Below are 13,703 nucleotides of genomic sequence, written 5' to 3'. Positions count from 1 at the left end.
TTGATGCCATGCATCCGCAGGAAATGTTTCTCCTTGCAGTTGTGAACCGTCCAGTTTGGTCCATGCAGGATAAAGAATAAAAATGATTAATGTTTAATCACAGTCACGTTGGGATCTATATATCGTAGAGAGCTGGCTCGTCATTTAGGAGGCATAAAATGATTTTTTTTTTAATGGAGAAAGATTGTAGTCCAGAAAAAAAGAACACACACAAAAGGGCACAGTATTAAAATAAAGGGAAAAAAAATAAATGTTCATCAGCTCACTCGCAGAAGATGTGATGTGCCTCAGTCCTGGGGCTCATGAGAAAGAAGGTACGCATTGAGTTCTGTGGCGAAGGCCCTCTGCCGGGTGCAGCGAGGGGTAGGAGGCACTTATTAAAATCAGACCCGTGGTCCCGCATGGAACAGGCGACTGCTCACGCATTGCTTTTGCAGGTCAGGAGTGCAAAGAGCAAGGGGGGCGTGGGTGGCGGGGGCAGCGCGGTGGCTCCATTCTTGGGCATCACAGAGTAGTTCTCAGAAACAAAATCTGTGAACGTTTCAAAACCGAGAAAACAGATAGTCAATGAGCCATGAGCCCTAAAGCACAAGCTTGGTGTGAGCTATCTCAGGTCAGGCCTAGAGAGAGAGGAGGGCTTCACTCAGACAAACAAAAGCGGATTTCCCCCTGATGTGACTGGTGGGCAAGCCTGGGGGACTTCCTGGAAGGGGCGCTAACGTTCTCCCTTTAACAAAATCATGGGATCAGACTGAAAGCACCGTGGGTTCCTTGGCTTCTTTGGGACGAGGACGGGTGAATGTGTTAATGTCTAGAATTTCCAGGTCCAAGAACAAGTCTGCCCAGAGGACACGAAAGCCGGGTCCCCCCAGAACGGCCCTCCATTTCCATCCCTCCGAGCAACAGCGTGCTTCCCCACACAGTGGGCGCTAACTGGGCTGTAAAAAGAAATTTAATTTTGCCAACCTGATAAGTAAAAATAGCATCTCTTTTTCTGGGATTCCTTGTGAAGTCGAACCTCCTCTTACGCTATAATGATCAGCTATCTGATACGTGATCGTACAAATGATCGGTTTCTGTGCCCTGCTCACTTTTCTCACCCTGGGGTCCTTTTCATGAGCTTTAATGGGCAGCTTTCAGAGAGGTGATGTGAGCCCTCTATCAAGCTTCTTGACAATACTAATTTCAGGCTTGGATTTTAATTTTGGTGAAGATATTTTTGATGCATCGAAAACATAACTACCATCTTTTCCTTTGATATTTATATCCCTTGATATTTAAGGTAGGGTCCCATCCCTGAGTTATCGATTGTGCAGAACTTTCAAGGTTTTATGTCTCTTCAGAATCAATCAGGAATTAATTTTAAGATAATGCAAAGAGTGAGATATCTAAACTAATTTTTTTCTCCAAATCTCTTGCCATTTCCCCTAATACTATTTATTGAATTAATAATGCTTTTTAAGATGGGCCGTTTGTATACTGCATTGTTATTATACTTGCTAGTGTTCATTTCTTGACTCTATTCACTGATTGTTCTTTCTGTCCCTGAGCTAATTCTACACACTTGTAATCGCTGTCGGTTCCTACTCGTTACAACAGAACAGTGTTTGTGTGACTTCTCTCTGAAACATTTCAAAACTCTTGTTCTTTCATGTGGATTCTAGATTCAGGTTTGCGGTTAGCAGTAAAGATCCCACTGGAATATTATTTTTTAAAGATTTTATTTGTTTGATAGAGTGTGAGGGCACCAGCAGGGGAGGGGGCAGAGGAGAGGGAGAAGCAGACCCCCACTGAGCAGGGAGCCCTACGCGGGGCTCGATCCCAGGATCCTGAGATCATGACCCGAGCCGAAGGCAGACGCTTAACCGACTGAACCACTCAGGCGCCACCCCCACCACCACTGGAATATTGATTGAAATCCTTGGATGGACAAGTTAACTTGAGGATTATTAAATATTTATGATATTGAAGACTATGCAGGAATACCCCATATCTATTTATTTAAGTCATTTTTTCACTGTCCCAGAGTAAGGATTTAAAAATTTTTTTTCTCATATAAATTCTGCAGGTGTCTTACTAAATGTCTGAGCATTACTTTCTCATTGTACCACGTCCATTCTATTTCTCAAATTTGGGTTTTCTTTTTTTTTTAATTATGTTCAATTAGCCACTGTATAGAGCATCGTTAGTTTTTGATGTAGCATTCCATGATTCATTAGTTCCATATAACACGCGGTTTCTGGTTCACAGGAAAGCATCTGGTCATACCTGTCTCTGGCAATTCCAGACGGCCCGTATGGAGACCCCTGATCCAGTTTCCGGAGAGCCTGCCCTTCAGTGGGTGGTCCCTGGCTCACCCGGGGAAGAGGGGAGAGTCTTCGGTCCAGGCACTGCCCTGGTAGCACCCTTGACTTTCAGGAGAGGGCACTGGCCTGTCTCAGCTCCCCTGCTGCGCAGGTGCACGGGCCTGTGTTTCCCCGGCCCTTCTGGGGGAGAGCATGGGCAGGTACCGTGCGCACTCAGTGCTCTCTGACCTGGGCAGGACGTGCGGCTTGGCTCACGGGGCCCAGCGCACCTCTCTGAAGTTGTCCCAGAGCAGGACCCAGGTGGAAGCAGGTCAGAGGAGCGCCAGCCCAGCCCCTAGCGGGGTTGTGCCCCCGAAGGACTCCCCGGGTGGCCCTCTGCCACACTGCAGGGCTGTGTTCACTGTGGCCCAGGGCTCTGGGGGTTGCCTGTCCCTTCCCGGCCACTCAGAGCATTCCCACGCCCCTGGGCCTGGCTGGGAGAGGCCAGGAGGGGGACGAGCAGGGGGCTGGGCTCAGGGTGGAGGGGCTGCCTCGGGTGGCTGAGGGATTTGGGAGGCACCTGGGCAAGCAAGGCAGGGGGAGGAGAAGGAGGCGAAGGCAGGCGTCAGGGGACCGGGCAGGAAGTCTCCGGGGGCCCTGACTTAGGCTTCGGCTGGGGGGCACCGGGCTGTGGAGGGGAGAGAACAAGACGGGGATTCCAAGGCTTTGTCCATTCCCTTTGAAACCAACCAAACCCAGCGTGCAGCCGGCGTCCCTCACTGGGGAGCAGCGTGCCTTCTGCTGTCCAGCACCCACGGGCGGCCACGTCCTGCCATGGCCCCCCTGCCCTCGCTTTGACCCAGACTCCACCACCCTGCCCCTCGGTTCGCCCCCCTCGCCGCCAGGGGTTGGTGACCACACAGCATGGCTGTGCTCCCTTGTTCCGGGCTCCCTTTTCCCTGATAAATCAGGGACGGGCCTGCAGTGACCCCGTGTGACCCATGCAAGGACTGGAGGCTGTGTCTGTCTTGTTCTCCATGCTTCCCACCCCAAACAGCCCGGCCTGGGTGTGTTGATGGACTGAATGGTGCACAGGGAAGGGGTGTGGGGGCGAGGGGCTCCACTGTGTGGCCTTGGCCTTGTTTCCAAGCCGCCCTGACCCTAGTGTCTGAATCCACAGAAGGGAGACGGATATTGTGCCCAGGTCACTGTGTTCTAGGGGATTCGTGCCGCCTGGCAGGCGAGGCTCCCAGCAGGGGCCCGACCATATGGGGGGCCCTGGAGGGGCTGCCCGTGTTTTTAATTGCTCTGGTCTTCTGCCTATTATTGCTAGGGGTTCCAAGCCTGGCAGGCGAGGCCCCAGCGCAGCAGCCTGGGCATGGGGGAAGTATCTGGAGGGCCGTGCCTACCATCCAGGTTGAAGACAGGGGCTTTCTGCAGCTGGAATCTGGCAACGTACCCAAGGTATTTCCCCAGCCACGTGGGGTCCCCGAGCATTCTTCTGGCTGAAATCAGAGGGGCCGAGAGTCCAGAGGCCCTGTCTTTTCTCCGAGTGCCCCCTCCTCCTGCCAGCCCGAGCCCTGCCGCTGACTGGCTGGTAGCTGCCGCCTCAGCCCTGGTCCCGCTCCCTCCTCATCTCCCCTGAGAGCAGGCCCACCCTTGGCTGAGTGGGCACTCCCTCCTCAAAGGGGCGCGTCAGGCCCCGGACCCTCTGGGGAGGACCCCCTTCACACAGCAGCCTGCGGCCTGCATGACTGGGCCAGCCCGGGACACCCCCCACCGCCTCCATGTAGTCCTCAGGACAAGGTGTCCCCACCCCCCGCCTGGCCCAGCCCACCCTCCACACCCTCCCCCGTGACACCCCCCCCACCATCCCGGGGCTTCTGCACGTGGCACTTCCACTCTCTGAGGTCTGATGTGACTCAGTTGTTTTAGGTTCATTGACTAGCTCCCCGGCGAAGGCGGGGGAAGGTTTCTGTTCTAGCGGAGTGTCCCTGCTCCCGGGACACAAACACACACACACACACACACACACACACGAGGCTGTGCTGTAGGCGGGCCAGCTGAATGAACTCCCGAGGGAGTGAGCGGGCAGGGGCAGGGATGCCCGACCTGAGGGGTCCCCGGGAGCAAGCGCCCACGGGGGTGCAGCTCTGAGCAGTCCCGCTGGCCCCAGCGCCCCCAGAGCAGCAGGCCCTGAGCACAGGTCTGGGGCAGCACCCCGGCCAGCGTCGGGGAGAGCCGCCTCCTACCCAGCAGAGCCCACAGGCTGGTGGTCTCGCCGGCGTCCTCGAAGCGGACGTAAAGGATGAGGTTGCTGTAGTCGGTGCTGACGAAGCGGACGAGCATGCCCGCGCCTCTCTCCACTGTGGGAGGCCCCGGCCCAGTAACAGGGGACGCCTCTCTCCTCCACCCACCCCCACAGCCCCCGGACAGCGCAGGACACCGGGAGGATGTCTCCCTCCAGCACTGGCACTTCCCCCACGGCCCCGGTTCGGGGCATCGAGCGTCCCCTGGCCCCCAGTCCAGCGCAGCACCCGGGCCAGAGGGCTGGGCTACTCACGGGAGCCTTGGAACTGGCCCTGGAGCCGGTTGGGTGGATGGTGATGTTCACTCCTTTGCATACCCCCTGTCCTCTGGGAAAAGAGGAGGGGGCATACGGTGGTCACGGCCTCTCCCTGTCTCCCGGCCCCCGGGGACATCGGACGTGCCCTGGATGAGGTCCCTGGTGGCTGCCTGAGTCTCTCGGCTCCCTGGGCTCCCGAGAGTCGTCTAGCTGGGGGCAGGGCTAGAGGGCAGGAGTGAGGAACCAGGGACTTGTTGCTGGAGTGTGGCCAAACCTCCCGGGAGGAGTGGGACCCAGTCTGTCCTTGGCTTGGAGCTCCAGGTCTCTGGGTGGGGGACCCTGTCCTGGTTGTCCCCAGTCACCTGGGCTCCACACATAGGCCACGCCTTTTTGGCCCCCTGTCCCCGGGTCTTCAGTTTCTCTGCTGGGGTGGGTGGGGGTTGGGCTGGGTGCCAACGGACCCTGGGCAGCACAGCCCTTGGGGTGGTGTCTGTGGCTGAGCCCTGGCAAGGCTGTGGCTCTAACTTAGGGTCCTCAAGGCCACGGGTGCTGGACTGTTCTAAGCATCACTGAGATCAGCACAGCGTGTCGCCACTGTGGATGTTCCTGACCGACCGACCAGTACGAGGCGCAGCCCTGCCTGGGCGTCCCCAGCCCCCACGGCGGGAGGGACCCGGCTGTGCGTGTGTCTTTCCCCAGGCCCTTCGTCGTAAAGCTTTGGGACTTCTGAAGCTAAACCTCAGACCTCTCGGGAGGGTCTCAAGCCTGCAGCTTAGTGCCATGTGTCCCTCTGGTTCCCCCCACTGGTCACTGTCCCTCGGGAGGCCCCTGAGCGGGACCTCCCTGCGAGGAGCTGCAGTGGCCGTGCTTACGTCCAGAACAAGACGAACTCCACATCCTCGTCCCGAGTCCAAATGGAATGGAGGCCAAGCCTCAGGGGATCGGCTGGGGAGACCAGGTGGGTGCGGCTGGCAGCCAGCCGGGTGGTGAACCAGCGTCCCTCCACCTGCAGAGTGCGAGGTGCAGAGGGGGTGATGGTCCCCGGCCTCCAGTCTTGGCTCTCAAGCCCCAGCCCCGCCAGCGCTGAGCGCTTCTGGGGAGGTCAAGGGCCAGTGGGGTGTACTGGAGGGGACAGGTGGCCCGTTCCTTGTAAATGTCCTTCTCTGTCAGGCTGCCCTCTGTCTCCCCAGTGCCCTTCTTGCCGCCTCTCCCTTCCCCACTTCCTTCAGCTCCTCCCATATCTGGCCCAAGCGCTGTGGCCTGTTGGGTTCCAGATGCCCTGGCCGGGGTCTGGGGAGGGGTGAGGGCCGCCCTGGAACCATCACTGAGTCCTGGGGTTGCTCCAGCCATGCTCCCCACAGTGATGGGTGATGGGCAGGTGGGTCAGATAGGGCAGGGGGACTCTGGACCCCTCCCTGACCCCAGGGCTGGGCAGGGGTACGAAGACCCCCCGGTTCCTCCGTGAGGCTGTGCCTGGGCCCAGGACGCCCCTCGCCCCTTAGCTGGCCTCTCTCCCCAGGTCCTGCTCCCAGAAGCGCCCCTGTAGCACCTGGCACCCACCTCCCCGTCGCAGGGCTGAGCCTGGGACCTACCCGGCTCCGTTACCTTGTGGGCATTAAACCCTGGTTGTACCGGCACCTCGTCTAGAGTCTTCTGGGCACGGGCCAAGCCCAGGCTGAGGGTCAGCAGCAGGAGGGGCCCTCTCTGCAGGACCATGACGGCAGGGCCCAGAGGGAGGGGAGGCCGGGCCGCTGGGTCCCTTCTTCGTAGGTGTCCTCCAGAGGCCACTCATCTGAAGAGCTGTCCCGGCCAACCCCGCTGTCCCTGCCAGGCTCCCTGAGCATTCAGAATTATTCCCACAAGGAGGGACGTGGCCTCCCCAACACCTGCCTTGTCTCTGAGGGATGGGAAGGGTGTCATTTGACCTGGGGGGCGGGTGCTGTCGGGGCAGTCTGGCCACATTGCTGGCTGTCCTGGAGGTGCAACCTCACCCCTGGGGGCTCAGCTCCCTCCTCCCGGCTGGTGCTCCTCCCAGGGGCATCCATCCTCTGACTGAGCCAGGACTGTTCTCCCCCCTCCTCCCCTTCCACCATCTTGGGAGGTGTGCTGGGGAGGGAAGGCAGGAGGGCGCACAAACTCTCAAGAGGGCACTCAAACCCTGGCACGAAACCGGGGCCCTGTATGGCTGGTTCCTATTTCCCTCAAGCATCTCTCACACTGTCTCCAACTATGGCCACTCAGACCAGACTCCAGCACCCCCGCTGCCTACCACCGTCCTGGGGCCCTCTGAGCTGTGCGACCCTGCTGGCCGGGGTGCAGACGAGAGCCTGGAGCAGATGCAGAGTGGGTTTATAGCATGGAGAAGGCACAGGGAGGGCAGGACAGCCATGGGGAGGGGACAGGGAGGGCAGGACAGCCATGGGGAGGGGACAGGGAGGGCAGGACAGCCATGGGGAGGGGACAGGGAGGGCAGGACAGCCACGGGGAGAGGGGACAGGGAAGTCAGGACACCCACGGGGAGAGGGGACAGAGAGGGCAGGACAGCCATGGGGAGGGCACAGGGAGGGCAGGACAGCCACGGGGAGGGGACAGGGAAGTCAGGACAGCCACGGGGAGAGGGGACAGAGAGGGCAGAACAGCCACAGGGAGGGGGGACAAAGGCAGAACAGCCACGGGGAGGGGGGACAGGGAGGTCAGGACAGCCACGGGGAGAGGGGACAGAGAGGGCAGAACAGCCACAGGGAGGGGGGACAAAGGCAGAACAGCCACGGAGAGGGGGGACAGGGAGGGCAGGACAGCCATGGGGAGGGGGGCAGGGAGGTCAGGACAGCCATGGGGAGGGGTGCAGGGAGGGCAGGACAGTCATGGAGGGGGACAGAGAGGTCAGGACAGCCATGGGGAAGGAACAGGGAAGGCAGGACAGCCATGGAAAGGTCAGGACACTCCAGAGTTGGGCACGAGGGGGACAAGACAGTGTCCCTGGGGTCGTACCTCTGAGGATGCTAGGAGCCAGCCCAGTGGGGAACCTCCCCTCCGTGTGCTAGGGGACACTTGGCTCCCATGTCAGGGGTCCTCGGGCGTTTTCCTCAGTCTGTCCCCTCCTCCTGGGGTCCTGCCCCTTCCCTGTGTCCTCCCGCTGGTCCCCCCGGCTGTCCACGCCAGTGGCCTGGTGAGGCGGCTCTGGACTGCTCCTCAGCCTCCCTCCCCGTGCGATCCCCGTCAGTCTGGTCTACAATGTGGAATTCTTTGATTCACTCTCCCCTTTTCCGTGAGCCGTGCCCACTGGAGCCAGACCCTATCGGGAGTGAACTGGTCCGTCTGGGTTCGCCCAGGTGCAGCTGCGGGATCCTATCCCGTCCGCCCTCCGGGAAGCAGCAGCTGCCCAGATGGGCGCCCCACATCCCCTGGGGCTGTGAGGGGACGCCCCAGGAGCGGCAGGAAAGCTGGGGGGCCGGTCAGCCCTGGGGTCTCTGAGGACATGGCCGGGCTGAGCATGTGGCCCCTGCCCCCACCTGCGGGGGAGGGGACGTGATGCTCAGGCTGCGGTTTCCGGGGCTTTGATGTCAGATAGGACGTATGGGTAGGAGCCTCCTGCTTCCACCCTTGGATCTGGGTCCCGGTCCCCACCCCAAGCGGCGCTGAGTTGCTTTGGGGGTTTGCACGGTGGAGAGGACCCCCCAGTCACATGGGAAAGCTGCGGACTCCTGTTCCTTCACGACGCCCCCCGAAGCATGTGAGTATGTGCTGTTGGGGGTGGCCGGGGGCGGTGGTGTGAGGCCAGCAGTGAGTCCGGCCCCAGGCTGAGCCGGACCTGGGGGCCTGGAGACCAGAGCCAGGCTGACGGAACCAGGAAGGGGCTGTAGACAGACTTCACCCCTGAGCCCAGACACCAAAGCCGGGGAGCAGCAGGGGGTTCTGCAGCGCAGCGCCTGTGTCCATCGGAGGGAGGAACGGGAGAGTGGTCTAAAGCCCTGACGTGAAGATGCTGGTGCAGAGGCAGACCTCGGCCTGTCCCTGCTCGGGCCTCCGCCACCTGCCAGGCACCCACGGGCATGGGGAGATGGTGACGGTGAGGTCCACAGAGCCTTCCAGAACGTGTAGGCCGCCACATGAGTGACAGCCTCACATGGTGCCCACCTCGTGGAAGGGGTGACCGCTAAGCTGTGTGCTGGGATGGGGCTGGGTGCAGGGAGGAGGGAACAGTACTCTGGAGGGTGGAACAGTGTGTGCGAGAGCCCTGAGGCAAGCGGGGGATGGCGGGCTGAGGGAGCACAGGTCTGAGGGGTGTGGAAATGCGGGGGGCATGGGGAAGGTGAGGGCGCCCCGCGAGGTCACCCAGGCCAGGTCACAGGAGCTCCTGGGTCTCGTGCAGGATGTGGATTTCATCTTTGTGATGGCAGCTGGTGGAAGGGTGTGATTGGGGTGACATTTTGGCAAGACCCCTGGGCTGTGAGGCTGTTGGGGTCACTCACCCTCACCAAGGCCAGGCTGGCGGGGAGAGGGAGATGAGGCCACATGGGAGGCCAGCCTCCGAGCAGCGGGGCAGCCGGTCAGCCTGGAGGGCCGGGGTCGGAGAGACCTGGGGCTAGCAGAGCCTGGAGGCGGGGTTGTGGAAACTGCTCTGGTGGTGGGTGTCCGGAACACTCCACGAATCAGCTGTGTCCTAGAGAGCAGCTCCCAGGCCTCAGATCCTTTCCAGAAAAAGTCAAAAAACGTACACAAGCTGGAAATGAAAAGACCTCTCTGCTGGAACAGCGGGACCGGTGTGTGGGGTGGGGGGGTGCGAGTGTGTGTGTTTGGGGCTAGACCAGAGACTGGGGGGGAAAGGGTTTTCATCCTGTCGCTCCCAAATCTTTCCATCCCTCCCTCCTTCTATCTCCCCCTACCCCCTCCACCCCGGTCATACAAGTCATTGACATCGGAGGTCAAGGCCAGAGTGTCCGCTGTGAGCGCTGGGCCTCAGACTCTGCCCTCATGGAGCCCTTTCCTGTGACCCCCACCTTCCCTGCCCTGGGAGCCCGGGGACTGTCAGCCGCCCCCACGGACAGGCTTGCTGCTCTTACCATCCGAATGCCCACCTGCGTCTGGGGCTGAGGTGCTGTCCGGCCCTGCCTTTCCAGGGTCCACCATCACCCACAGACACAGGGAGACCAGAGCCGGGCCTGAGAGGTCACTAGCGCCTTCACCAAGGGGGTGTTCCTGTTGGCATCCAGGGTGGGACCTCAGATGACAGCCCACGGCTCCTCTGGGCCTTCCTCTGCCCTGGGAGGGGTCTAGTGTCTGCGTCTTGGGGTGGGTCTGGGGGAGAGGACGGGTGTGTTGGGCAGGAGGACAGGCACGTGGGCATGGGGTCCACCTGACAGCGCGCGCACGCTGGTCACTGTGCATGCCTGGCCTTGGAGGACCCAGGACAGTCACGGCTATGTCAGAGGCAAACTCAGAAAGCTCTGGATGACATGTCCTCGCAGACTCGAGATCAAGCCCACACCATGGATGTCACTGAAGGACTCTAATGAGATCCACTTGTGGAAGTCCAAAATGGCTCTTTAAGAGAGGGTTCTGAGTCTGGCCTACAGTTTCCTGAGTTAAAAGGCAGACCGGCAAAAGCAGGACCATTGAGCCTCTCAGGTGGAATTTCCCCGCCAGCATTTCTCTACTGTTTGGGCCATTTACTTCCCAGGGTGTGTTCATGCAGTAAGAGGACTCGGGTGCCACCAAGCGGCCGTCCTAGGGACGTCAACGCCCTGCGCTGTGTGGGACCCACCAGTAACTTCTCCTTAGGTAGCAACACTCTGCATTTGAGTTACATCTTTAGGATTCAAAGTGAGAAAACCCACAAGAACTGCTTGTTCGCTTATGGCCACTGAGGCCTGGGAAGAGGCAGCCCCTAGCTCAGGCTGTTCAGAAGCTGTAGAGATTAAGGCACGAAGCCGACTTCTAATTTTTTAGAGATAGGCACGAGCCACGGAAAGTACCACAACAGGCCTGTCTCCGGGAGTGTGGGTCGTGGGGACTGGTGTCCTGGAGTGGGGTAGGGTTCTGCCATCAGGGCTCCCCACCCAACCGCAGGCCAGGCAGTTCAGCTGCGGGATTTCTACAGAGCAGTTTTAATAACTAGGTGGGAAGTGGACAGAAGCACAATCTCTAGGGTGCAGTGCCAGCTCCCGAGGAGGGCTGAACTGTGATTTGGAGAAATGAGGCTCCTTCCTATGAGGGACCCATGGAGAGCAAGGCAAGGAGAGCCACTGTTTGCTGGGAGCCTTTTCTGGGCTTGTACACAAATTAGGAAGGATTTAGCATGGTTTTAGGGACACCCCACTCCAGGTAACTGGATGTCAGTTGGGTGTATTTGTGTGGGTCTATTTCTGGGTTCTTTACTCTGTTCCACTGATCCGTGTGTCTGTGTCCCTACAAATACCACAGTCTTGATTCTTTTGGCTAAATAATAAGATTTAAAATTTGGTAGACCAGTTCCTCCCATTTTATTATTTTTTTTCAAAATTATGTTAGCTATTCTAGTACCTTTGTCTTTCCATATAAATCTTAGAATAATCTTATCTATGTCTACAAAAAACCCTGCTGGGATTTTGGTAGGAATTGCCTTAAAGCTGTATACCAACTTGAGGAGAATTAACATCTTTTACTCTGCTGAGTCTCAGTTGATGAACACAGTAAGTCTATTTACTTAGATGTTCCTTGATTTCTTTTATCAGTGTTGCATTGTCTTCAGCATACAGATCCTGTGTATGTTTCATTAGATTTACATCAAAGTATTCCACTTTTTTGGGAGTGATTAAAACTGGTATTCTATTTTTAATTTCAGTGTCCATATGTCCATTGCTAGTATGTAGAACTGTAATTGATTTTTGTATGTTTATCTTATATCCTGCCACCTTGATGAACTCATTAACTCGAGGAGGTTTTTCTTTGTTTTTGTAGATTCCTTAAGATTTTCTACCTAGATAATTGTGTCATCTGCAAATGAGATACTTTTATTTCTTCCTTTCAGATTTGTATTCCTTTTATTACCTTTTTTTGCCTTATTGCCCTGGCTGGAACTTTCCGCACTCTGATGAATAAGAGGATTGGGAGCAGGCATCCTTGCCATGTTCCTGATTATTCACCATCCATTCATCATTCCCCATTAAGTACAGTGTTAATTATTTTTTAAAAAGATTATTTATTTGAGAGAGAGCGAGTGTGTGTGTGTATGAGTGGGAGGGGCAGAGGGAGAGGGAGAGAGAATCTCAAGCAGACTTCCCAAGGAGTGCAGAGCCAGACACTCGGGGCTCGGCCCCACAACCCTGAGATCACAACCTGAGCTGAAACCAAGAGTTGGATGCTCAACTGAATGTGCCACCCAGGAGCCCCTAAGTACAGTGTTAAGTTTTTTGTAGATGCCTTTATCAAGTTGAGGAAGCTCCCTCTATTCCTATTTTTCTGAAAATTTGTTTATCACAAATAGCTGCTGAATTTTGTCAATGTTTTTTCTACATTGATTGATATGATCATACGATTTTTCTTTGCTATCCTAATAATATGGTGGGTTACACTGATTGGCTTTCAAGTGCTGAATGAGCCCTGCATCGCTGGTATAAACTCCACTTTGTTATGGCGTATAATTATTTTTATATATTGCTGAATTCTATTTGTTAATATTTTGTTAAGGATTGTTGCATCTGTAATGATGAGAAGCATTAGCCTGTAATCCCCCCTTCCTTTTTTTTTTTTTTTTTAACTCTTTGTGTGGTTTTGGTATCAGAGTAATATTAGCTTCATAAACAAATTGGGAAATGTTCTTTCTTCTTTTATTTTCTGCAGGAGGTGGTGTGGCATTCATACTAATCCTTTAAAGATTTGGTGTAATTCTCCTGTGAAATCATCTGGGCCTGAAAATGTCTTTTTGTGGCGTTTTAAAATTGGGAATTTAATTTTCTTAATAAGTTAGGGCTATTCAGATTATCTAGTTCATACTGGATGAGTTGTGGTAGCTTGTATTTTTCGAGGAATTTGTCCATTTCATCTAAATTGTCAAATTTGTGTATATAGAGGTGTTCATAATATTCCCTTATTATCCTTTGATGTCTGTGGGGCTGTGGTGATAACTCTTCTTTCATTCCTGAGTTAATAATTTGTGTCTTCTCTCTTTTTTGCCTTGTCAGTCATGCTAGCTGTTTCCTTTCCAATGTTTATGTCTTTTCTTTCTTATTATTGTCTTATTGCACTAAGACATTCAGCCATGATGTTGAATAGGAATACTGAGAGCGGACAACCATGCTTTGCTGTCAATCTTAGGGGGAGAGCAAGCAGTTTCTTACTATTAAGAATGATGTTAGCTGGTTACATTTGTTTGTTTGCTTGTTTTGTTTTGTTTTGTTTTTGTTTTTTTAAATTATCAGTTTAAGGATGTTCCCTTCCAGGCCTAGGTAGGATTGCATTTTATTTTCGGCTTCCTTCTCGCTGAGTGACAACTTCTGACCAATGGGTGGAGAAGAGGTGGATGGCTTGAAGTCCTCTGCATGTCTATGTTTTCCCTCTAGTGTGGTGACCAGCAAACTCCTGGGAGTGGCTGTTTGATCACTTGGATTCCCGAGTGGCCATGAGGTGCAATATCTCTACTAATCTGTAAAGGAAATTGCAATAAACAAGAAATAAATCTGATGTTTTAAGCCACTGAGATTTTAAGGTTGTTTGTTAATGCAGCATAAACCAGCTTATGTTGAATGACACTCTTGATATGTGAAAAGTTTGCCTCATGAAAGGGATAAGATACTTTTGAAATATATTAAAAAAAAATTGCCTGGGTGGCTCAGTCGGTTAAAGCGTCTGCCTTTGGCTCAGGTCATGATCTC

General features: G+C 55.5%; 1 protein-coding gene across 1 annotated transcript; it reads right to left on the bottom strand.

The window, feature by feature from the left end:
• Positions 1-3,614: 3,614 nt before the first annotated feature.
• On the bottom strand, positions 3,615-6,567 carry LOC123849279 (lipocalin). The gene is given in 6 exon segments (XM_045881899.1): positions 3,615-3,790; positions 4,538-4,644; positions 4,845-4,875; positions 4,878-4,921; positions 5,724-5,857; positions 6,457-6,567. Coding segments are annotated over 6 exon segments (603 nt in total).
• Between the last annotated feature and the right edge of the window lie 7,136 nt (positions 6,568-13,703).

This window comes from Mirounga angustirostris, unplaced genomic scaffold (assembly GCF_029215605.1).
Source record: "Mirounga angustirostris isolate CCGP_5_RB_7025 unplaced genomic scaffold, mMirAng1.0.hap1 SCAF_15, whole genome shotgun sequence".
NCBI classification, from domain to species: Eukaryota; Metazoa; Chordata; class Mammalia; order Carnivora; family Phocidae; genus Mirounga; species Mirounga angustirostris.
The sequence above is the reverse complement of the archived record's forward strand: the minus strand, read 5'-3'. Positions and strand labels throughout refer to the sequence as shown.